General features: G+C 39.7%; 1 protein-coding gene across 1 annotated transcript in view; it reads left to right on the top strand.

Moving 5' to 3' along the window:
* plxna1a (plexin A1a) overlaps positions 1-26,419 on the top strand; it is a 359,702-nt gene that overhangs the window by 256,000 nt on the left and 77,283 nt on the right. Inside the window, exons 13-17 of the mRNA XM_036125192.1 lie at positions 1,961-2,112; positions 5,281-5,401; positions 8,903-9,039; positions 12,666-12,833; positions 22,820-22,913. Coding sequence (XP_035981085.1) covers positions 1,961-2,112; positions 5,281-5,401; positions 8,903-9,039; positions 12,666-12,833; positions 22,820-22,913 — 672 coding nt within the window. The remainder of the gene's footprint in view (positions 1-1,960; positions 2,113-5,280; positions 5,402-8,902; positions 9,040-12,665; positions 12,834-22,819; positions 22,914-26,419) is intronic.

Genomic DNA, 26,419 nt, shown 5'->3' with positions numbered 1-26,419 from the left:
AGTCTCTAAATGTAAAGGAGGCACTTCACACCCCACCACAAGGGAACATTTCTGTTTATCTTCGTGGGTCAGGAAATGGCTCTGAGAGTATTGCTGCTCTCCTAAACCTGCCCAAATATGCAGTCAGAGCATCAGGATAAGATGAAAACAGCTCTAACGGGGACAACTATGGCTGAAGACCCAAGTTTATCCTGCCACCGCACACAACTAGCAGGATGGTGAGAGCTCACCATTGGATAACTGCAGCAGAGAGTGGCATCCTTGGATAACCAAGTTTCCATAACAACCATTAGATGTCATCTACATGATAGATGTTTTGTTTGGGAGTGGTGCCAGGAAAGAAACTTTGTCTGTCTTACTATCACAAATTTAAACATGTAGCTTGGACTGAATGTGTGCTTTGGTCAGATGAGGCATTGAGGTTTTCATTAAGAAACAAAGGATTTATGTGTAGAAAAGCACTTCATACACAAATCTAGTGGAGGATTTGTGATGCCTTGGACATCCTTTCTCTTTTCAAAGGCCCTGGCATTGTGAGTTTATTGAAATTTCAGGATATTTTTCATTCAAATTTAGTGAACTCTGTCATTAACTGAAAATACTTAATCATTGGGGTTTTCAACATGGAAGTAATCAAAAATATTTGACAACAGCAGAGAAATGGTTCACCGGACACAAAATCAACCTTCGTTCATGCCCATCCCAGTTCAAAACGCTCTGGGTTATCTATGGAAATCGTATAAAGAGGAATGGTCTCACTCTTTTTATGCTCCAGTCAATTATTTTCAAACTTGAGAGTCATTTCCACACAAAATGACATATTTTCCTGTCATCATCTGAAAACATGTGAAAATCATTTGTATTTTGGCAACATTCAAAATGTAAAGCCATGCTACTGCACCTTATTTTGTGACTTATTTTTATTAGGGGTGCCGGTAGATGTGGAGGGTGCTCTGTGAACCCCTTAAGTCTTACCTTTATTATAATTATAGTACTTATGACTATCTGCTGCTTTATATTTAAAAAAAATGTCTTACCAATGGAATGGGATTTAAAATCCCATTTGTGTTGAAAACGGATTAAACAACTCACCTCCCTCTTTTAATAACTTGTCTTTTGCTTCTAACCAGAGCAATTAACCTCAGCTGCTGCAAATGATGTGCTGAAGAACCGGCATTGCTGGACTTTTTTTTGTCTTTTTAGTTGGGGTGTTAGCAGTCTTTTTCTGCATAAAGGTTCACAAGTGTCTTTGGAGAAACAAATCACTAACAAACTCGCCCATGCTTTTCAAGCTTTGTTGTTTTTCGGTGGCGCTCGGGGTCTAAAAATGATTCTACGCTGCACATTGTGATGCCTGCTCAGCCAAGTACGACAGCAGAACAGGGCATCAGGACGATTACACATAATTACCTCATAATGCTTGTTAGGGTCTGGGCTGGTGCGCGCACGTTCATGCAGAAAGTGCGTGTTTGTGCGTGTTCGTGACAAGCGCCGTTCATCAGTCAACATATTTGTTTTGTCACGCCACACCTGTCCCCGTTACGCACCATAATCTGGCAAGATAAATCACATTATGGTCTGTCAATGCAACTGAGTGCCGCTCCGCCACGGCCCTGTCGATGAAGCCAAGCCGCCATAATAAGTTTCAATCAAGCTGAGATGACGGCGGTTTGATTCTGTGTGTTGGTGGACTTTTTCGATGTACTTTCTGCTTCTCCTTGTTTTTTTTTTTGTTTTTTTTTCACAGCCAAGAAGGTAATTTTTCTTCATTAAAAAGCATTTGCAAGCGACGTGTAGCTACAGTATCTGATGGTCCTCTGGCTTTGCAAGTTTTGTAGCCCATCTGTATGTTTCCCATGTATGAGTCCAATAGAAATGTTTATAAAGGTGCATTCAGTCCTGCCATAACCTCCTAATTCATTGTTTTCTGATGTCTCTTTTTATTATTTCGTTGATGTAGTTGTTCCCGGAGACCGGACCTCGTCAAGGGGGAACCAGGGTGACCATCTGGGGGGAAAACCTGGGTCTACAATTCAGAGACATCCAGATGGGAGTCAGGTTGGGAAAGGTGCCCTGTGTGCCGATTGAAGAGGAATATGTTAGTGCGGAGAGGTAAGTCAGGGAACAGAGGACACACATACAGCTTTGAACAATCTTTCCTTAACCCACATTACCCAACAGGGCAACCCTTTTATTTTATTTTAAAAATAACATTTTGTTAATTAAATGCAGATCTTTATAAATCCTGACTTTTTCATTGAAACTGATGTATACACGGTTCGGGCCCCATTTTGTGTTTACGCAAGCTTTATAAATGAGATCCCAGATCCGTGATGAGAATTGTGAACAAGTGAAATAGCCAAAAAGCAATAAGAGCCCACACTACAAGTCCCCGCCCCCTCCGTAATGTGTGGGAATTAAAATCACTGAAACACAAATCAGTTTTCCCTTTCCTGCATAAAGCAGATTTAGTAGAAAACAAACAATAGGACTTCCACTAGCAAGTATTTTAGTAATCGACCATTCTATTGATTATTCTGACGATTAATCAAGCAATCTGAAAAAAATTGACACATTCTGCATATATTTCATTTATCGACTTAAAAGAGCAGTAAGCAATTTTCATCTTGAGCACAAGATGTGTATCAAGCCACGCCTCTCTCTATTTCCGCTCAAACACTCAGCTCCCATTTTCCTTTTCACCCATCGGCTCGTATGCGCATAGTTGCAAACGATAAAAATACAGCAAAACAGCATAACCTTTCAGAGGAACATGTCTTGTGAAGAAGTAAGTAACTCATAACTTTATTAAACTGTTAGCAAGAGAATGTTTTGATCTGATGGGTGTGTTCTCTGTCATTTTGTGCCTGGGGGTGGCCTTTTATGGCCACAGAGGGGCTAACCCCTGGAAGGCAGCTGTTCACGCGCGCGTACGTACACACACGCGCATGTATGTGCATGCGCATCCTGCCCAGCTGTGTAAACGAGAGATTGAAAAACAACACAGAGAGATGGTGTGTGATGTTTAACCATAGTCCATCTAAAAAGATACCTTTAGTTGTTCACAAAACAGTTTTTAGTTCTTTCTAGAATTTAATTATCTAAAATAATGAAATTTTGCTTATTGCTCCTTTAAACTTATTTTTTGAGTGTAGAAATACATGAAAAAGACAATGCAAGATAAATATATATGTTTACTTTAAAAGAATATAAACATTCTATTGCCTAAAATTAAACAATATAGCATGTATTTAGTGTACACTTGAATATTTGTTGCAAAAGATGTGTCTGCACCTAAACCATGTTCTAACATCAATGCGTCAGCAGCAATGGCCTTTCTGCTTGACTTAGCATCAATACAGCGACAGCTGCTTTTGTTGGGAAACATGGGAAACTGGTCACCAACAAGAAAGTGCACACAGTGTCTCTTGCATATTGCATTCCAATATATATATTTTTTTACATGAGAAACCATAGTGTTATTCAAATAAAATACAACCCTTGCAGTGTGCTTAAGTGCCAAATTGCACTCTTCTTGCTTTTTAAATGAACCTGCTAACAAAAATCTGCAAACAAATCCACAGAACAGAACCAGAACCAAGAACAGTGTTTAAAACTTTAGCAAGGCACTGTATAAGATATGACAAACCAGATGATTTGCCTAATAAATATACCGTTTGAAAATGTGACTTCTGATTAATAAACCCATGTAAACAATTGCAAAAACTGCAGAAATAACAACATGCAATGTCAAATATTTATACCTTTTGAAACTTTTTCACATTAATGCCACAATCTGGAATCAATTTTCTTTTTAGAATATATGACAGACCAAAAGATAGCTTTGCAATATTGTGACTTTTAAGGAAAAGGACACGCGGTTTAATTTTTTTTTTCTTTTTAAATACCTGAAATGTGTTGCAGCCTCCTTTTTATCCTGTGAAGTAAATCTAGACAGCTAAGTCCACCTCTTCTGTGAAGGCTTTCAAGGCTTGCTAGAGAACATTAGTGCACAAAGAAGAACATGGAAGAGAAGGCGTCAGTAAACGTAAAGCAGAGTTCGGTCACACTGCAATGTCCCAAGCTTTGAACATCTCGAACAGCTTTGTTACATCCATCTTCTGAAACTGGAGTCAGACACAACTGCAAACCTACCAAGACTCGGTCGTCCACCAAAAAATTAAAGAAGCAGCCAAGAAGCTCAGGGGAACTCTGTGAGGTGCTGCAGACATCCTCCGCTGAGTTGGAGGAATCACATGGCAGAACTATCATTCATGCGTTACACAGATCTGGCCTTTCTGGTAGAGTGGCGAGAAGATAGGAAGCAACGTGAAAGTAGCCACAAGACATTTAGGGGACGTGGTAAATACGTGAAATAATGAGATCTGAACAGACGAGACCAAATTGTAACTTTTGTTGTACTATACCAAAATGCCATGTGTGGATCTACAACTCATCTACCTGAACACGCTATCCCTGTGGGGACACATGATGGTGGCAACAGCCTGTTTCAGGGATGCATTTAATTACGCAAGAACCTTGACCCTCCCAGCAGGATGGCATCAGTAGTGGTAATGTTTACATTTATAGTTATGAATAAAGCTAATTGATGGCATTTTCCGGCAAGAGTTTGCTGGCAATGCTGTTAAACCCTAGAGTAGAATGAGTAACTCTTGCACCTTGACCAACTCCAGAAAAGATTCAAAAAGTGTTCCCGTCGGCGCGCAGGTTCTGTCAGGAACTGAATAAAAAGTGATACCGGTTTGTTTGGTCTGTAAAGTCTGTCTCCTATTGCCCTCCATTACTCACTGCGTCTGCTCCTTCCTTGATTTTTCTCATCCCTCTGTCCTGACATTTACTCCTCTGCAGGGCCCTACACTGCTGAGGAATTGAGTTCACGCAGATCAAACAATCTCCCTGAAGTGCAGTTAGTCGGGAAATGATGCATGTTGAGATAGAGGGCGTCTCAATTCAAATATTGCAGACACATCCGTTATTCTGCCCATTATTTTTGTCGCTTCAGAACTACTTCCACGATGGATTGATGCATTACTCTTTTACTTTCTTTCAGCTTCGCTTAGGCTAAGATTAAGATGTATTTTGTGAGGTCCTTTGGTATAATGTTGTACGACAAAGCTTTGGTTTCTTCAGGTGTAGGGTTGATCATTCAGTCCTGAGGCTTGAATGAACAGCTTTTACTTACTTTTTATTTGCACATTTTTATTTATTTAGTTTAAATAGCACTGGTTAAATATCACATAACACTTTGTCCATCTGCAGAATCGTGTGTCTGCTGAACGACGCTACAGGCTACAGGGTCCAAGAGGCTCAGGTGGAGGTGTGTGTGAGAGACTGCGTCAACGACTATAGAGCTCTTTCACCAAGGCCATTCACCTTTGTGGTAAGAAGATTGTTCTAAGGGGCTTTGTAAGACTTTTGGTTCAGAGACAATTCTGAAATTAAAAACTGAAAATGCACTCTTCTAATTTCTGTTCACAAAAATGCAACTAAAATTGGGATTTGATTTCTTTTCACGGCTCTAGTGGCTCGCTTTTTTAACACAGTGGGCTGACAGGAAGGGGGTGGGAGAGAGACAGGCATCAAAGGGCCACAGGGAGTCGAACCTGGGTGGACCGTGTCGAGGACTAAGGCCTCCGAACATGGGTCGCGCTACCCGCTGTGCCACCAGCACTCCTGGGATTCAACTTAACCATGTTAATGGTTCAATGTTTAAACCACAAAGAATATTTTATATGGCTATGTTCAGTAGATACTGTGTACAGGTGGATGTGTCTTGAAATGATTAAAAAAATATTTAAAAGGTAAAAACCTGAATTAAAACGGAAAAAATATATTAAGGAGATATTTACCAACGTCCCATTTTTTTTCTTTGCAACCAGAGCTTTCCAGATCTCCAATTTGTTTTTTAAAACTACGTGTACGACCTTGCAATCAGCTTATTAGACCAAACAGCTTATAAAACAGAGCTATACGCCCCACCTTTGACTAGCAGTTTAGCTTTCACCACCATTGAGGATGTACACTCTTTATATATATATATATATATATATATATATATATATATATATACATAAAGAGAGACACGTAGACTCACTCACTGGTATATGATCATTTATAAGGGTATTCTGCGTCTGCTCCCCTCATACCTCTGTGAGTTCATTCAACCAAGAGCGGCTGGACTGTATTCTCTACGTTCTCAAGAGTCTCTGCTTCTGTCTGTGCCTAGTATCCGCACTGAAGCTGGAAAGACAGCTTTTCAGTACTCTGCCCCCACAGCATAGAACAATCTTCAGAAAGACTGGAAGTTGAAGGATTTGATTCCGATTGGACATTTTAAACGATTGCTCAAAGGTTTGGAAATGAGATCTATGGTTTGTAACTGTTTTATGAAATTCTAATTTAGATAGATGTTATTGTAAACTGTAATGTAAATTGTAATGTAATCTTTTGCCGCTATCTTGGCCAGGACTCCCTTGAAAAAGAGATTGTTAATCTCAATGGGACTTTTCCTGGTTAAATAAAGGAATAATAATATATATATATATATATATATATATATATATATAAATATATATATATATATATATATATATATATATATATATATCCTGTATATATTTACAGGATGGTGAAAGCTAAACTGCTAGTCAAAGTTTGGGCGTATAGCTCTGCCTTATATATATATATATTAGGGCTGGGCAAGTTAACGCGTTAATTTCGCGTTAATTCATTAGACTATTAACGGCGATATTTATTTTATCGCGCATTAACGCATGTTGCTCACATCATGCTTTCAGTCAGTGTCAGTCAGCACGCGCGCTGACTGCAGCGCGCTGTCACGGCAGCACTCTCCCCCTCCCCTCTCGTACATGGCTCAGCGGCGCCAGCCAATCAGCACGCAGGCTCAGCCTGGCCCGCGCACTCAGCTCTCACACAAACTTAATACACAAACAGCTGAGAGAGAACGCAGCAGCGAAAAAACATGAACAGAGGAAGTAGCACCGTTCGGCTTTATTTTAATACCGTAAATGAAATCAAGCTGTATGTTTTGTAAAAAGCCGGTTCATTTAAGTGGAAACACAACAAATTTATCTAAGCACGTGAAAAAACATGAAAACGTCGAGCCCCAGAAACGGAGAGAGGAGACGAAACTTCTCTCATTGCCCCGACAGACCCACAGACTGACGTCTCTGACTGAGGCGTTTCAGTCCTCCAGAACATCCAGGTAGATCAGTGGATGGATGGATGGATGGATGGATGTTACTGGAGCCCACACATAACATGTAATTAAGACCTTGAAAGAACCCAGTACATATATTAAAAAGTGTTATTTAAGATAAGATAACATTAGCTAATCCTTTTTTTATCCCACGACAGGGAAATTTATAGGATTAAAGCAACAGGCAGGTGCACACAACACAGACAAAATTATATAAGGATTGAAATATATAAGAGGTGGATTAGCGAAAAAACACTGAACATAACATTATTATTATTATTATTATTATTATTATTAAATTGTAATAATAAAATAAAAAACACAAAACCCAAAAGGTCAACAGTTTCATGATACATCAAGCTTAGGGACTGGCTAATATACAGCAGGTCAAAAAAGGCCATATTTTGGCTGCAGTGCTTGCTGTTCTCTTATGAAGAAAAGATCAACTAGTGCACTAAATTCAATAGATGGGTTGAAAATATCCAGTATAAAATAAGTGCTACAAATGTTACAACACTTTTGTTCATATGGCAGCAGAACATTAAAATAAAAGTGCTCTTTACACTACTTTTGAATTCATTCTTGGAGTTTGTAAATACAATGCGATTAATCGCGATTAATCGCGATTAATCAGGGCGATTAATCGCGATTAAATATTTTAATCGTTGCCCAGCCCTAATATATATATATATATATATATATATATATATATATATATAGAGAGAGAGAGAGAGAGAGAGAGAGAGAGAGAGAGAGAGAGAGAGAGAGAGAGAGAGAGAGAGAGAGAGAACATTTTGTCCATTGATATTATAGGTAAGGGCACTGCTACTACAATGATTTCACAGAATCTCTCTTCCACAGATTCTGTTCCTTTAACTTAAAGAAATATCTCAAAGGACTTCTGTTTTAGAAGACAGAAGATTAGCAAAAATAAACATCCAGGATCGATAGACCATATCTCAGCCTTAGATTTTTTTTTGGTGAAAGCAACGGTTGTCTTGCTCCATGTCATCTCCGCTGTTGTCTGCTGTCTATCGCTTTTTCTGAGAGTCTTCTTGATTTTTCACCTTACACATTCCCACCCTTATCAATGGGTTTTATGTCCTTCTGTATTTTTGATAAGAAGCCAAGAGGCAGCCTGACGGACAATGACTTTTTTAAATCTTCCTTGAGTTTGAACCAAGCTTCAGAAAATCCATGTTCCTTATCGGTGCCATGGCTGATTTCTGGTTTCAAGTTCGACCTGCTTTGATCTGAAAGATTAATCAAAGCAGAACAAAAGGAAGATAGAATTTTTTTTTTTTAGTTTACCTGCCATGAGTGGTCACAAATTATTCGTATTAGCAATATATGTGGCACCACACTGTAATACAGTCAATACAAATTCATAATAAATATACAGTATAAGAAACACAGAGAAAATACATATCTGCTAAAGTTGGATCCTCCATAAAATTTCCTTTTATATTGTTTCATCCACCATGTTTTGAAGGAGACTTTCTGTTCAAAGACCTCACTGAAACTGAAAAGCGCTTTGAGTCTTCTGTCAGGAGCAGCTTTCACACCGAAGAGTGTTGTTGTCCTTACAGTCTGACAGAAAAAACTGGCTATAAGAGTCGATTTATTGGAGCTTCTCTGCTTTATGTGTCTTCTGTCATCCAGACTCCTTACTTTACTCGTATCCAGCCATCTCAGGGACCCATATCGGGCGGCACTCGGGTCACCATTGAGGGAAGCTATCTCAATGCCGGCAGCTACGTTTCCGTCAGCATCGGACCACAGCCCTGCCACTTTAAGAGGTAATAAACATCTCTTGCTTGTTTTTTCCCTTTTTAATATGTTTAAAACCTGAATTTCTTTAAACAGTTTTTATAATTGCATTCCAGGTGATTCGATAAAATTTGATAAACCACGTAAAAGTTTACGCCTATGATACAGAGAAGACAACCAAGGGAAACATTTGCATAAAGAAAGACTTTCCGTTTGAAGATTTGCTCATGTGCACCTCTGATGTCTCATTGTCATGAAGATGTCACGTGCACATGTGAGCATGTAATCAGTGTGTCAGGTTAGGCTGTTTTTTGAATACATGTGTGGGGGATGACAGTGTGTGTGTGTGTGTGTGTGTGTGTGTGTGTGTGCTTGTTGCTCTTTCGACACAGTTTCTCCTTGCAGAAACTCACGCAAGCTTTCCCCCTAATCTTGTGCACGGAGGAAGAAGAAGAAGAAGAAAAAAAAAAATCCAAACTATAACCACAGTTGCTTGCATGTCAAATTCGTGGATTAGCCTCCCGTAGCTAATCTCTATTGAAGCCAGCGTACACTCGCTTTGATGTCACAGCAGCCACTTCTTTGCGGCAGCCTCCTCGCGGTAATCCCACAGACTCTACTTCACAACAACTGTTCCCTCACCTCAACTCTGCCTTTATCTGTCACACCCTAACCGTGGGACTGTGTTTATGGCGTCTTGTGAAGATTGCCGGGACAAGTTTTCTCCCCCAACCCCACTCCTCTCTCGCTTTTTTTCTTCTGAATGGAGTTGCTATGGTTACAGACTGTGAGGGACATGCTAGTGTGGATGTTGGAGATTCTCTATCCTGTTTTTTGATTTCTCACACGCACTTCTCCTTCGCTCCGCGACCGCCACAGTATAGGGAGACGCAGCGATGTCTGCAACAGCACATCAAAGTGCACATACACACTTAAAGGCATCCTTATGGATTACACACGTACCGTTCCCGTGAAATCATGACCCAGAAAAGCAGCCACCACTCAACTGTGCTAAATACATATTAGATCATGTAGCTTCTGAAGACTGTGCTTAAGACTGCGATTCAAAATGTTATTTTGCCCATGGGACTAAAATGGATTGAGACGTACTTGTGAATCAAATAAACTATCCCTGTTGATGCCCGTGTAAGAACACAAAAAAAACTGGCATAGGCTTCATCAAACAAAACTTGAACGTCCCTTTATCTTGCTATTAATGACCCGGAGATGCTAACAGAGCCACACCCCTCTACTGTGTTACTGTCAGAGGTCAAGTTATGAGTTAACAGGTCCAGGAGGAAAACCCAAGCACCCCTCTACCCAGGACCAGTTTTCAGCTCATTTAGGGAGATCCCCTGGTGACACCCCCCCCCTGCACCCCTCCCAATGCCAAACACAATTTTTAGGCCAAAAGACATCCTGATTAGAAGCCTCAACCACCTCAACTGACTACTTAGTTTACCCTAAAGGGACAGTCGAGCTACTCTACGGAGGAGTTTAATTGAATGTGCCTTCATCCAGGATCTCCTTCTTTGGCTCTTGATCCGTATCTCATGACTATAGCTGGGGGCCCGAAACGTAGAAAGACACATAACTCAAGAGCTTCGCCTTTTGGCCAAGCTCTTTCTTCACGCCAACCGACTGGCACAACACCCGAACAGACCCCAACAGTTCAGTGTTTAAGGTCCCGGTTTGAACATGTCTATAGATCAAAAGAATTTCCAACAAGCAGGATGAAACCTAAGGTTCCCAATCTAGATAGCATACTCACTGTAAAAAGGGAGCTAAAAGTCAGTAATGTTTTATTTGGAATGTACAGTTTTTCCCCTTAATTTGAGCAGCTAAATAAGACTATTTGCCAAGGAAATTAGTATTTTTACCTCTAAAATAAGATACTTAGTTATACTGCACTCGCAATAGGATGATGGAGATGAATTGTTCCTATTTTAAGTGCAAATATCTTATTCCATTGACCAACAGTCTTATTTACCTGCTCAAGTCAAGGGAAAATACACTCATTTCAAGAAGATTTTAATTACTTTTATTTCCCTTTTTGCTGTGGTCTCCTTGACTACACTTTGAAATCATGTAAATGAAGCTTTCAAACAGGATTAGCAGAAGCATGAAGTTATAGATAAAACCGACTCACCCTTGGAGTTTGGATAAGGAGGTGCAGGTGAACTCCAAAAACAGCTTCTGCTCTTTGGTATCAAACTGACTCAGTTGAGGTGGATCCAGCATCTTTAGAGGTTCTGTCTTTTGAGACCTCCCTTTAGAGTTTTCATGTGCCTATCCCACCTGGAAGAGACCCAGAACAGACTCAAAACTTGCTGGTTGGGCAGTACATGTCTTCTCAGTCGTATGATTCCCCACCATGAACTGGAGAGTATCGATGGAGAAAGGGACGTTTGGGTTTCCCTTCTAGATTTTGTGATCATACATGATGCAAATGTTATGGTTTATGGTGCAAATGTTATTGTATTTTATCTTTCTGGTAAGGGGTAAGGAAAGAGGCTTTCTAATATGAGATGTAGATCTATGGAGGGTTCAGCTCTTCCGTGGATCTGACTGCAACAAATTCTAAAACGCAGTCTGCTGTGGAAAGGAAAAACAACAAAGCCCAACCATTAGGGTAAAAAAAGTTGGCACACAACAATTCTGAGTGCGTCCCCCAGGCCCTTACTTAGCCATTTACATATAGGCAACTGATCACATCGCAGACAGAAATTAATTAAACAAGCTGTCAGTGTTGCCATGGGAAAATGCAGACATCTGTGAGACAGATGTTAAAATCAAGATACTGTAACATACAGTAAATGGACTAAGGTGTGCTTCTGCAAACAGTAGGAGGGTCCCTCAGTCTCACTATTGTCTTTAATAAATCTGGTCTGGCTTTGTCTCACAATGTATTGTGATTATTCTTTTGGGATCCAAAGCTCTTGCCAGCCAACAACCCTGATGCCTAAAATATCACAAAGCTCAAGTTTAAATGTCTTCATGCACTTTCTCATTTAGTGCTGGGTCCAGTGCCACAACAGATAGTGAGTATATTGCACTTCTATCCTAAAGCACTTGACAACAGTGCAGAATGACTGTTAATAGGAATTACAGAAGGTTAGAGACCTTCTTCCTTTTATTTGATCAAGGTGTGTTAGGTTTTCAGTAAGACTGAACCAGTGGACAGTAAGTGATGGAAAATGGCAATCGCACTGGTAAAAAAAAAAAAAAAAATCACCCTGATAATGAGCAGTTTGTGCACTCCTTGTAGATCCTGAGAGAACCAGCGTAATTTTTGCCGCTTAGACGGCAGCTTGCTATAAGCGCTTTGCATTCTCAAAATATTGCCACCTAGTGTTCAAACAATGTCACCAGGGGTGCTTTTAACATTTTAAAACATGGTCATATTTGCGTTTTCTTAGAGGTTGAAGTTAATCGTTTTTGTATGTGTAATGTTCTGGTCCTGAACCATGACACAAAGACCACAGAGCAAACCGAATCCCAGAGGTAGCACTACATCTTTATCGTTAATATTTCTGAAAACAAATTCAGCTCTTAAATTGCTCTCCTGTCTGTGTTGGACAGCCCTTTGATTTATTTTCTGCCACAGCCTTTGCAATTTAAATGTAACCATCTTTCAATTTATCCTCCCTTTCAGGAGGAATGCACGGGAGATAGTGTGCGTTACCCCAGCCGGACTTGCACCAAGCAGTTCATCAGTCCTTGTGGACATTGATGATGCTGAGCTCCGGAACCCAGAGGTCAGATTTAACTACACCGAAGACCCCACTGTCCTTAAAATAGAGCCCGACTGGAGCATTGCCAGGTAAGCCATGGTGTTGTGCTGCCTAATCACTCACCGAGTTTTATTTATTTCTTATTATAAGCCTATTTAGCTTGCAAATGGATCAGCAAAGTAACACTGGAGAAGCAATATTTGATTTGCTGCAGCTATAAATCTTACTTTGAAGATCAATTCCAACACATCTTGGAGGGCAGTATATTGTGCCCAGATGCAGTGCCGTGACTTTTCTTTTTATCTGTATTTTGGGTCCAGCAGGATCCCTGTAAGAGTACAGGCTGGATATCATCAGAAACTGTTGGCTCATTTTACACTGTTGCGTGTGTCAAAAATAATTTGTAGAATTTGTTCTTTTGTCATTTTGTAAAAATCATCTGAGTCAAGGTAAGTGCTACATGAAGGCTCTTGCAGCAAGTTTAGTTAGAAGTGGTTTTGGAGTAAAAAAAAAAAGAAAATGATTTAAGCAAACGGTTGCGCAAGAGCGGAACCTTGTGAAAAAAAAAAATTGTTCTTTGTTTGTAGCATTTTGGCTCTGATTCTTATACAGACATGTCTTTGGCAGTTTATTTCCTTCTTGCTCGTTTTTGAGAAGTTGAAAAGAGCAAATATTATGTGCTGTTTCCTATCCTTTTCCTCTGTGCCTCAGCCTTTTATTCCCCCCATATTTACTTAGGAGATAGATGCAGAGCTTGTTAAAGAAAAGCATTGATGCCCTCCTCTATTAGCCCAGTAGGACTGGCGAAGGATCAGATGATTCTCAGTCTTTTCCCTGACCCTCCCACTGTGAGCAGGTGTGGGTTTGTATGTGTGAGTGTGTCAGTTTTAAAGGAAAGCTTCTACTTCAAGAGGAGCAGGAGTGATGATCCCTATAAAAATAGGAGGCTTTGCATGCAAACAACTCCACACACCCTTGAATGATTGTCAGGAACCCTGACCCTGTCAGGAAAACCCCAGACCAGCTTCTCAGACAAGCAGCCATGATATGCCAGATTTGCATAGCAGTGGGATTGAACTGATGGATTTCCGTCAGCTCGTGCTTTTGAAGCACAAAATTTTAACAGTAAGGTAGAAAGTGTTGTCAACATGCAGGATGCTGTTATTATCTTGTTTCATATCTGCATGTTTTTGTAAATATAAAATGTGCACGAGTTGTGTCTGGGTAAGAGATTGAGAGAGTGTGGTGGAGATAGTCCTCCCCTTAAATCCTTATGATTTCTCTTGACAGATACCTTCTATTTTATGTTATGAAAGGCCTTTAACATTTTTTGTAAATTATTTTTTATTGCTGTCAGGTTTCAGCCCTGAGTATCACCTCCTGTATCCTCAGCCTTCTTAGATCATATTGAACCTATGTCCATGTCTCAGATTTCAGAGAGAGTCCATAAGAGACCTTCATATTGTCTTGGTGGCAGTATCCTTCACAGATTGTTGAGGGAGCTTTTTTAGTCCCGAGTGTCCCCAGATTTTACATTTTGTTAACAGCTCTCTTTCTTTACATGGTGTTCCAGCTGCTTTTAAAGATGCTGTGGTCCAAGCTCTCCTTCAGAAGAGCAGTGTGGATCCTGCTGTTCTCTCAAACTTCAGACCGAATTCCAAATTGCCCTTTCTTTCTAAACTTTTAGAGAAGGTGTTTTTGTATTCAGCTACAAGAGCACCTGCAGCTTCATGATACTCATGAGAAGTTTCAGTCCGGCTTCAGGTATTCTTACAGCACTAAAACTGCACTTCTCAGGGTGTGCAACAATTTACTTTTAACTGCTAAGTCCTGCAAATCAGCTCTTTTAATACTTCTTGATTTTACTGCTGCTTTTGACACAGTAGATTATAACAATTTAATTCCATTACTGGTATTACAGACACAGCCATAGAATGGTTTAAGTCCTACTTATCCAATGCACTTTATATGTGAGAAGGACAATTTTAAATTATATTCTTGATTTAACAGGAAGCCAGTGAAGGGTAGCTAAGATAGGGGAAGTTTAATTTCTCTTTTTAATTTTCATCAGAACTCTTGCTACAGCATTTTGGATCAGCTGAACACTTTGACCTGCATTTTGTGGGAATGTAAATATTTAGAGGGAGTTGACCCATCTATACTAATGGAATCCTCTTGCAGCCAGGTTTCTGTGAGACAAAATAAATCTGAAATCTGATTATCACAAATCAAGTCATTAACTAATAAAGTCTTTGAGGAGACAGACCCTATGTTAAATAAACCACATTATTATTATTTTTTGGTTCAACTTGAGTAAAATTTATTTATATGAGATTTTCATGATTCGTTCCTTCTAGATCAGTTTTTAATCTGTTTAGTTTTGGCTATGGGCAAGACACTGTCTGAATAGAGTAATAGGTGGGTAACAACACAGAAGCTATAAAGACGTGTGTTAAACTATGGCTCTGCTTCTTCAACCCTGCAGCCCTGGGTTGTTAGCATTTTGGAGAAATATTAAATTCAGCCAGATTCCTAGAAAGAAGAGCTGCACAATCCAAAGTGGGATGGATGCTGCCTCTCCGGATCAGACCAGGTTTTCCCCAGAAAAAAAAAAAAAAAGCCGATTACTATATTGCCACTCCCAAATGCCTACACTCAACATTATGGCAAAATTATTTCACACCGAAGTTTTATTAAAATTCATCTTTTCCACTATCGTTAGTTGGTATTTAACACACACATTACAAAAGTAATTGTTTATTATTTCCTTTAGCCGTCCCCCTATGGTGATAAGAAGATTTATGGAAAAGCAGTTTAGATTTGGGAAAACGTATCAGCTCAAAGGTTGAGAGGTAGAAAGAAATAAAAAAAAATATGTGATGCAAGTGCAGAGATAAAAAGCTTAGGGAAAATGAGAAACTTTAACAGCATTAGGATTTCCCAGGCTATGTCCTGGAGTTTATTCTGATTGTCTTGTTGTCTGTTCCCTGGGGCATGTACCTAAGCTAAAGAGACTCAGACAAAGAAAAGAGCAAGTGGGACAGCGGGACTCAGGACAGATATCCATCAAGCTGAGGAGGAAAGCAGATGGGTGGAAAGGAGCTAAAGGACAGCCCGACTTTTAAGACATGCAGCCTGTCAGAGGACCTGACAGGCATTTGTTGCAGAAAAGTAAACAGTCTACTAATCTTTATAAGTCTTCAGCTTTCTTGTTAATTTGTTCCCTTTACAACTCCTAAAACCACCTGTATGTTTTTACAGGATCACTGTTTTCTTTTGAGTTGAGATTAGCTTTATCTATTGCAGTGTTTCTATTTGCGAAATTAATAAGATGATTCACGTTATGTGTAAGAAAATTGAATAACTATAAGAAACAGACAAAGACAAATGTAAATCAATGTGCAGAAAAGGTTTATGGTTCCTTTTTATGACACGGAAACTCTATTTTATTCTAATTTGGGTGAATTTAAGTTCAACAACCCCAAAGTGCTTTACACTTTGGGGTTGTTGTTCACCCATTCACACCCTGGTGGTGGTGAGCTATGTTAGTAACCACAGCTGCCCTGGAGCAGACTGACAGAGACCAAGTGGCCATACCTTGGCGCCACTGGGCCCTTTGACTACCGCCAGCAGGCAATTCGGCTGAAGTGTCTTGCGCAAAGGACACAACGACTGAGACAGTCAGAGCGGGAGATCAAACCAGCAACCTGCCAATTGCAGGACGAACCCCCTAACTCCTGTGCCACAGTTGCATTAACGGTATATTGGATGATTTTTCCAGAAATGTAGGTAAGAAATTCCCAAGTCACTTTTTGAATAATTGCATGCAGACATTTTGCTTCTTGAGAGCAACGGAGTCACGGTGAATGGCTTAAACCGAAGCTCACTGATACATAAACTCTAGCAGTGTGCTTGTCCAGCAAGTCGAAACTAGCAAGGAATAAGCATGCATATTGGTGAGCACATCACAATGTTTGGCATGTGGGTTAACCAATAGATAAAATGATCCCCCTGGAACTCAAACCCCAAAAAAGATTGTTCACTATACCTTTAACCTGCCCTAACATTTTACATACTTCTCAACAGCTTAATCCTATTAACATGGTGACCTTCGGTCATCATGCCGAACTTGAAATATTGAATAAATCAAGTGTTCCCTTCTGCCTATGCAGCACATGTGTGCATGACACAAATATTTTAGTGTTTTTATTTCTAATGGGTATACTGTGTGGACAAAAATAATTTCTCAAATGGGGAAATATCTGCTTAAAAAATATATTTAGTACTGTATGCTGCCATCCACTCTGAATGGCACACCTGGTAAAATGTCCTCAACACCTGTTAAAATACATTTTTGCTTAATTGCTGTAGTACCATGTTCAATATCAGTTCTCTCAGAAGTGCATTTGTAAGGTCAGACACTGATGTTGGATGAAAAGGTCTGACTCACAGTCTCCTTTCTGATTTAACATAGAGGTCTGGACTCAGTAGGCCAATCAAATGCTTCAGGACCAAACGGAATAATTCCTGTCTTTTATGCATGTGCGTTGATGCATAATCATGTTTCAAGAGGAGCTGGTCATCCCCAAACTGTTACCAGAAAGCTGGGAACTTGCAGCAGTCCAAAATGTCTTGTTATGCTGAAGAATTATGAATTAATTTCACTGGCACTAAGGGACCAAGCACAACTACTGCAAAAAATCCCCACGTTTATGCTAATCCTCTCTTCTCCAAACTAAACACCTGACACAGTGCAGCCAGGCAAATGCTGTTCTTCTGGAAGCTGCCTAAAATACAGGTGTTTAGTTCATTGTCAGACAAAGAGAAGAATTTATAACACAAGAGAACGTTGTCCATTCACTGAACTCCAGCATGCTACCTGATGACCCATTCATCCACAAATGTGAGTCGAAGCGGTCTTTATGCCTAGAGACTGGATTCATACACCTGTACCCAGTGAGGCAGCAAGTCATTTAGACACCAAAAATGCAATGATATGAAAGAGTGGACTAACACGTTTGGCAATAAAGATCCTAAAAGCCTTGTTGGCATGTAGATGGCATCCAATGCTTGTTATCATGATGTCCTCAATATTTCACTCTTTGCTAATAGAGAGCTTTGGAGTTTTTTTTTTTTTTACATTTTACCCTCACTGACATGAGTTCTTGTCCAATCTTGTACATCACATTTCTAATTGTTGTAAAAGTTTTCAATGCCGCTCCGACTGTAGACATGGGCAAGTTTAGGTGACTACCTATTATCTTGTTGCCTTTTCCTAACTTGTTGAGACTCATTCAACTTTGCCACATTTTAATAGCAATTTTGTTTTGTTTCCCACTTTGAAGAGTTGCATTGACTCCTGTTTCATTGTTTGGCACGTCCAGAATTTAGGCTTTAATGTATGCAGTAAGATGATGTTACTGGAATCAAAGATTCATTTTATATAATACTTTTTAAACATCCTTTTCAGGGTAGCTTGTATCTGTGGAAAGTGCTGGTAGTTGAGACTTCCACTTCATAAGACAATATGTGAAAACGACACAAAATTCACTACGAAGAACATTCCCTGAAAATTAAGTCAGCAGTCAAGAAGAGTTGAAAGCTAAAACCAACCAGAATGTTAGGTTTTCTACTGGCACATTTGAAAAAGCAATGAATAAAATAAGCTCTCCCTGAAAAAAATAATGGACAGAATACCAACTGAAAACTGTGTTGAGAAACTAAAACGAAGAGTGAGACTACAGTAATGTCTAGCTACTATGTTAGAGACAGTGTACCTACCTTTATCACTTACTCCTGTCAAACCCTTGCATTACGCTTTGCAGCTATTCTAAGCCTGGTTGGATTAGAGCAAGAGATGAATGTCTTGTGTAAGCCTGCCAGACTCCCAGTCCAAGATATTAAGAGCTTCTGTCTCTGCTTCCTCTCAAATCATTCCCTCTGCCGTTAGGGCCTCTGCACCAAGTCATTTGGGATAAGTGTCAGATTAATGCTGAGTAAGAAAAGAGACCTGCATATTGAAGAAGTCAGTTGTAATACATTTATACCAAGCTGAAGGTGACGTACTCATCATTCCTTGTACGGTGGAAGGGTGACTAAGGTTTACTTTTGTGACTGCCATCATTCTACTGCAGAATTGAAATGTCTGTTGCGATCCTTTTGATAAGGACTCCTTCAGGGAGTTATGGTATTCTTGTCATTTAGTAGCTCTTCAGACAATCACTTATAAAACACACAGAGCTATGTCTGCAGGAGTCAATATGGAGTTTGCTTCAGAGAGGAATACATTTATTTAGCGTGGTTTGGTCATTAAGAATTTAAAGCAGGGCCCAGTACATGGTAACATTATCGGCATCTGTGGTGGGATTGCAGTGGGAGAATGCTGATGATGTACAGACTCTGCAGGAGACAGTCTCCAGGGCATGCAAAATACAAGTAAAACAAATCTGGCCAGTATTAAGAACTACGTTCTAAGGTTCTCAAAATGTTTCTTGATTTGTTCACTTTTAAACAATCCTTGGAGGTTATAGTGAGTGTAGCATTGTCTTGATCAAACATAGGGGCAGTGCAGGAAATGAAAAAAGGTTTGTCTTTCATTGGGCCTCTTTGTTGCTATTTTTTGTTTCCTTTCCTTCCCAAAAGAGTTTGGTTTGAAATCTTTGCTGGAGTCTTTCTGCATGCGGGTTGCATGTTCTCTGTGCAAGCATGAATGGGTTCTCCCCGGGTATTCTGGCCTTCATCCTACATTTCAAAAGCCTACATGTTAGATTCATTGGGGACACTAAATTGCCCTGAGGTGAGAGTGTGCATGTGAGATTTTTGTGTCCTATGTTGCCCTTTAATGGACAGTCTGACCAAGTTGTTCTTTTCCTCTCACCCATTAACTGATAAAGAAGAAGGCACCTGCAGTCCTGCCAAGATAAATGGGCAGAGAAGATGGGTGGGCTAGGGGTGGGTGTGACAAGATCTCATATTCAGCATGTTCCCTCAAATTTTTTGAGGGAATATGCTGCATTTGCATTTGTCATCCTAGTTCCTATTCTTCTGATGTAAGAGCCTCTATAGATGGAAAATGCAGCAATCACTTAATTAGATATACTTTATCTGGTGAACCTTTTTATTCTTCTGAAGTACCTTAATTTTTAGTGCCATAGAGTCAAAAAGCATTGTGATACAAGGCAGAATAGATCCTTACTTTTGTATCCTCCCCTAAATTTTTACTTTGAAATCTGAATGTTGCAGCAGAAGTTGATAATCATTGGACTAGATAATGCTTTTTCCAATTTGTTATTGTCCAATCTGGTGAGCCTAGTCTTAAATTTTTTGTACATAGTTGAGATGAGTGGACACGGTGTGATCTTCGACTTCTGTAGCTTGCTTTGGGGTTTATTGTGTTTTGCATTTGGAGATGGTATTCTAAACCAGGTTGTTATTTGAGCTACCATTCCCTTTCTATCGAACCGGGGTTTCCATTCCCTTTTGACCTTTTACATCAACAAGATGTTGTCATCAAGACAATTTAAGCTCACTGGACCAAATGTTTTGAACCATTCTTCGTAAACCCAAGAGACAATTCCATGTGAAAACTCCAGAATATTAGCCATTTCTAAGATACTCTTATTACCAACTAACATGAGTCTAGATGTTTATAACTGTTCAGTTCTACTGCATTATTGGCTGATTTACTATTGGTGTTAACAACCTACTGACGAGGTGTATGTAATAAAGTATGAGATGAGTATGATTGTGAGCTTTGGTCTGTCGAAAAAGATACTCCTGAATGCCACATCATTGTCTCTTGAATGGTTTTAAAAGCCATCCATTGTTTATAGTGTCTTCAAGGTTTTATTTCAGGCTTTTATGTGATAGAGACTTAAGCTTATTTCTCAGAAGGGAGTGAGATATCTGCAGAAAAACTCATGATGGGACATCGTTGCTATATTTCACTGTGGAACAAATAGCCCAGTAGCAGAGAAAAGTAGTGATCCTTCTGCAGAAAGCTGACTCAGAGGCTGGAACTGACACTGTAAAACAAAGACTGTGTCAGGAGGTTGAGACATCTTTAAAGAACACATCATAAATCTAATTTAAGTTTAGTAAAAATACTCCCTTTGAGTCGCTGAGTCTCCTGTGAAGTCTTTACTTTTTCTATGAACCTCTTGATCTTTCCTCGGAGTCTATTAATCATTTTTGGGTACACCAACATGTCATCTGAGTGAACGGGAACCATTTTTCAGTGAGAAAGTAAAAGCCCTTGCCAGTTTGACCTACAGAGAGAATCATCTAACAAATAAAACAGTAATTCAAAATTATCAGGCACTTGTCATGAATGAAGAAGTCCAGAACTGGAGTTGTGTGTACAAAAGTTAATATCAGAGTACAAGGGCCTTCACTTTCTTCAGGACCATCTTCTTTCTCTACTTCTCTAATTTGCCTTTAACTTTTTCTCATGTGCTATACATAACGTCGTGGATACTACAATCTACATTGAGGCCAAACTTTATTTATTTCAACAAAGAATGCAAACTGTTCTCTTCATTATATTAAAGATATATATATATATATATGTATACACTATGGTACACAATATAATCAGAAGGCTTGCAAAGCAACTTGCTAGTTTTATTTTGGCCATTAAAACCCTTTTGTTGTTTAGAAAACTCTTTTTAACATAAACAGAAATCGTCAGAAAACAGTTTCATGTATTTTGTGCCAAAGAAACATATCGGACTGATTGTGGAAAACACAGAATTGTCATGTGTTACAGTTCCATTTTGGAATATTCTTTATTTATGGTAAGGAACAATTATTGAAAAAACAGTTTCCTGTAGCTTGAAGTAAAACACGTGGTATTCCTAAACCATTCTCTAACATTAGCATAATTTTCACAAAGCAAACTAGTGCAAACGTGCCCATCAGGTTCAGCAGATGCATACACCTATATACATTAATTAATGTGTCTATGATGCTTCATTTACTCTCTTTGCCATGCTGTTTTCTTCTCCTTGGTGGCTTGCATGCATTTTGGTAATAAACAACTCTTTGTTCAGAAGTGTGAATGTCTCACATTAGATGTTTTTGTATGAATTTAATGGCTGGTAGAGATGTACGCTTTAGTTTCTTACCTTCAGTTTCCACCTAAAGGGATGAGCAGTATCCCCGGCAACTGGGATGAGGAATATGATGTTCTGGTCCAAACCCTGACTGAGGATGACTGAATCTTGCTGTATTGTTACTCCCTTCCGTCATTTCATGGCAGTGGTGCCAAAATGTCAATATTGTGATCTTTCAGCAACTTTCCCATCATGTTTGCTTGAAAAACATGATGCTCCATCATGATGGTCATCACCAACATTGCTTCAGATATTTTGACTCCACTTTTCATTCCTGGCAGTGCTTTCAGCAGATTTGTAATGAAGCATGAGAAGCTGCTCCACATATTGATTTGATCAGGATGACTTACTGTTGGCATCAGAAAGAACTCACCTTTTCCTCTCCAGATAAATGATTTTCCAGCTGCTTTCTTACTCGCGCACATCTTTTCAGCCCTGCTTGATAGGATTGAAATCTATGCTTGACAAAAAAATTACTCTGATGACCTAAACCCATTTTTTTAACCTGTTTGGGGTGTGATAGGATCAATGTCCCATTGCTTGTGCCCAAGCATTAACCTGCGTACTGAAGTCTAGAGATGTTGATTCAGAATTTCTACATGATGTTTTTTTCCTCATGGTGTCATCTGTTTATTGTGCAAAAAATGCCCTCCTCTCAATAATCAATGGGGTCCTGGACTGAAAAAGATTGAAGACTCGTGACTTAGACTATTTTTTTGTAAAGCCTCTCTTGGTAAAGCAAATACAGTATATTTTGCAAAACTGCGACACCCAGACCACCATGCTTCTGCCGGACAAGACAAGGGGAAAAAAGGACTGTTGTTTGCACAAGCTGATTCCAAATGATCAGTTTATATTATTCTGCTTTTGTTCATGCCCTCATAATAATGCACCTGTCATATGAAGTTCTTTCCCTTTAACTGAACAGTAATTGGTATTTTAACGTTTTTTCTCATTTACAGCGGTGGAACTCCTCTGACCGTGAGCGGGACGAACCTCGCAACCATCCGAGAACCGAAGATCAGGGCCAAGTATGGGCAAGCGGAGTCCTTTCATGTGAGTCTGGACATCAGTTTTCAAAACTCGACTTCACAAACAGTCTGACATTTTAAGTACACATGCCAGCCAACGCACATCATGGCATATAGCTTAAAAACTATCCTGCAATTGCATCATAGAATCCATTTTTGGATGAGCACTTATGTAAACTAACCAAGACAAGCATTTAAAACATGCAGGAGCACATATTCAAAAAAAAAAAAAAAAAAAAACACCTCGATGTCATGCTCTGTTTATGTCATGTCTTCTTTTTGAACCAGCTGCAGACATGCAACACTTCCTCAGGCCATTTAGCGCTGCAAATGTCACTTTTTCACAGAAGCGTTTCAAATAAACCCATCTTGAGAGATGTGTGAAGGAAAACAAGAAAGTCTGCACACGGTGCCTTCCACTCTTCGAACTTATTCACATTTTGTCAATGTTACAACAGCAAACATCAGTTTATCTTATAGGGATTTAATGTGATAGACCAATACCAGAGAAGTGTATTATTGTGATGTGAATGGAAAATTGTATGTTTTTAAATAAAATCTTGATAGCAGTTGTTATCACCTCTACCTGTCTGGTAGCTTTGATCAACTGTCCTTTCGCTCTGACCGTTCCCCTCCAAACAAAATTGGTCTTTCCATTTTGGGAAATAGTCAAAACATGTTAAGAGGAGCATTTTAAAACAACAGAAGTTGACCGAAGGCCTGTACACATAAAAGAAGAAATAAAAAATATATATATATTTTTTTAAGCAGCTTTCAGGAGTGTTCAGTGACACCGTAATGTGAGCAGGCAGGTTCTTCCACAGCTACAGCAAGAGCCGGATAACCTCTCTTCTTCAATCTGCTCCTCAGAACATCTAAAAACATCTAATCGCCGGACCTCAGTGGGCTCTTACTGGTAGACAAAGTTAGGACATCTAACAGAGATATGAGGTAGTCCATGCAGAAAATAAAATCCTAAACTGGATTATCAACAGGGAGTCATCACAGTGAGAGCTGAGGCAGGTGAGAGGTGGTCCTCTTTATGTTTGTTAGTCAGACGTCTGCTTCATGTTGGACAACTTGCGGGTAAAAGAGCTAAAACTGGAAGCCAGTAACTTAAAGGCTGTTGCAACAGTAAAGCCTGGAAAATAATTATATCCAGTTTTTTTTATAAAATCTGAAAACGGAAGAAATATACGGAGCTGAAGCTTAACTGGACAAAATGAAGGGCGTCTCTGAACATTAACTTTACAGTCTTGCTGTGCGTTATCAATTAGAGTTAGGTCCGGACCTTTGGACCTTGGGATGGACCTTTCTAACACGTCAATATATTTTGATCCAAAGCACTCCATATGGCTCTGGTTTTATGTTTAGGGGTGATGTCCCGGTTAAAGAGGAACCTGCAGCCCAGGTTCAGGTTTTCTGCAGCCGCTCATGAGTTTCTTCCCAACATGAGCCTCTATTTAATATAAGATGCAGAAGTATCCATGTATCTGTTTCATGATGAGTATAGGGTGTTCCAGGTGATGTGTAGTCTTAGTTTTTTATAACCCCCACACAGTGTTTTGCACGTAGACCTTAAAGTTTATTCAGGCTCATCACACCAGACCACATTCTTTCACATATTTGTTGTTTACCACTGATGACTTTCTTCTTTCAAAGGATTTCTTGCGGCTTTCTTTCAGGCATGGCTTTTTTATTCCCATCGCTTTACAAAGGCCATATTTGCTGAGTCCAGTGCTGATAGTGGCCCTCTTAACAGATTATCCCACCTAAACTGTGACTCTCTACAGCTCCTTCAGATTTTCCACGGGCCTATTGGCTGCTTCTCTGGCTTAGTACTATTTTGCACTTATGCCATGCTCATTCCACAAAGCTGGATTGAAGGAGAGCTCTGTGACATGTCCAAACTTGGGATAGCGTTTTATAACCTAACCCTGCTTTAAACTGCTCCAACCATGTAATCCCTGCCGTGCTCCTTGGTCTCCATGATGCTGTTTGTTCTCCAATGTTCTCCAACTAACCTGTGATGACTTCACAGAACAGCTTGATTTATTCTGAATAAAACTGCATTCTTTTTTTTTCAAAACTTTTTCAAACCGTTAATCATTTACTTTCCACTTCATGGTTAGGCGCTACTTTGTATTGGTCTAACAGATTCGAAATCCCCATACAATACAGAGGTTTGTGTGTTTTTAATGTGAAAAAGTTAAGGGAGGATGAAGACTTTTACAAGGCACTGTAGAAATAATCTATAGACAACATTCCTAAAACTTGGGTGATTGTGGCTAATGGTTGTCAAGGCTAAGAAATGAACTTTAAACAACTCTGAAGCACTTCAACCTGCGGATGAAGATGGGATTTATTGACGCAGGCAGCCTACACAATGCTTCCCACACAGCCTTTCTGTTTAAGTGCTACTTTGCACTTAAAGGACAGTGCTGATGCTTTTTCAATGTTGAACGTCATTTACAACCAATCACACTTATATTTCCCCCGTCTTTCAAACACCCGCCACCCCCTTTTTTTTCTTTTTTTCATTCCGTGACAGTATAACGATTAGCTGACAAAACCTTTCTGCTCTTTTTTATGTCATTATGACATCCCTGTTGCATGGGAACTGTTTGACTGTCCTAATCATGGCCAATAAAGCAGCTTCTTCTCCATAAGCAAAAACGGAGTGCAGCCATTTAAGCATGTTTGGTGTAAATTGTCTCAACACACAAGAACAGGAGCACAGGCTTCAAAGTGGAATTATATATTGATGTGAGGCTGGTCGTGACATCTTGTATTCATGTATTCTCCAAAGCAATGATGTAAATACTCGCAGAGGTACAAGCAAAGGAGCAGAGCTCATTGCCCGTATAACAGTTGATCATAATTTGCAACCGATTTACATGTCCAATGGGTCCGACAGCATCGCAGTTTCACAGGGCATTGAATTACAAAAAGGATTGCTTATTATACCAACAGATTCATTTTAACAGAAAATTATACCCGGCAGGTTGATTCCCCTGTTTCTAAAAGAGGCAGAGCTGCTTGCTTTATTGGTTGTGGGATCACTTAAACCAATATATTAAGAATGAATATATGTGCAAACTCAAACCATTTCAGGGTTTTAATTTAAATTGTTATTTTTTTCGATCCCTCCCAGAACTGCACCGTGTACAACAACTCTGTGATGGTCTGCCTCGCTCCGTCAGTGGCAGATTCTGGAGCTAGGCTTTTCCGAAACCGGTACCGGCCCGGATGGAAATCGGCTTTTACCATGGACAACGTGAACTCTCTGGTGGTGGTAAACGAGACGTTCAGCTACTACCCCGACCCCGTCTTTGAGCCGCTGAGTCCATCCGGTGTCCTGGAACTCAAACCGACTTCACCACTAATACTCAAGGTAAGATAAGCAACAGCAACAGAGTGTCTGTGTGTGTGTACTTGTACATGGAGCTAAGTGAGAAAATGTTTTGTGCGTTTTACTTGTTAAGTCCTCCCACCATTTGGGTTTGGCAAACCCAAACGATGATTTTACTT

This window comes from Fundulus heteroclitus, chromosome 1 (genome assembly GCF_011125445.2).
Source record: "Fundulus heteroclitus isolate FHET01 chromosome 1, MU-UCD_Fhet_4.1, whole genome shotgun sequence".
Lineage (NCBI taxonomy): Eukaryota > Metazoa > Chordata > Actinopteri > Cyprinodontiformes > Fundulidae > Fundulus > Fundulus heteroclitus.
The sequence above is the reverse complement of the archived record's forward strand: the minus strand, read 5'-3'. Positions and strand labels throughout refer to the sequence as shown.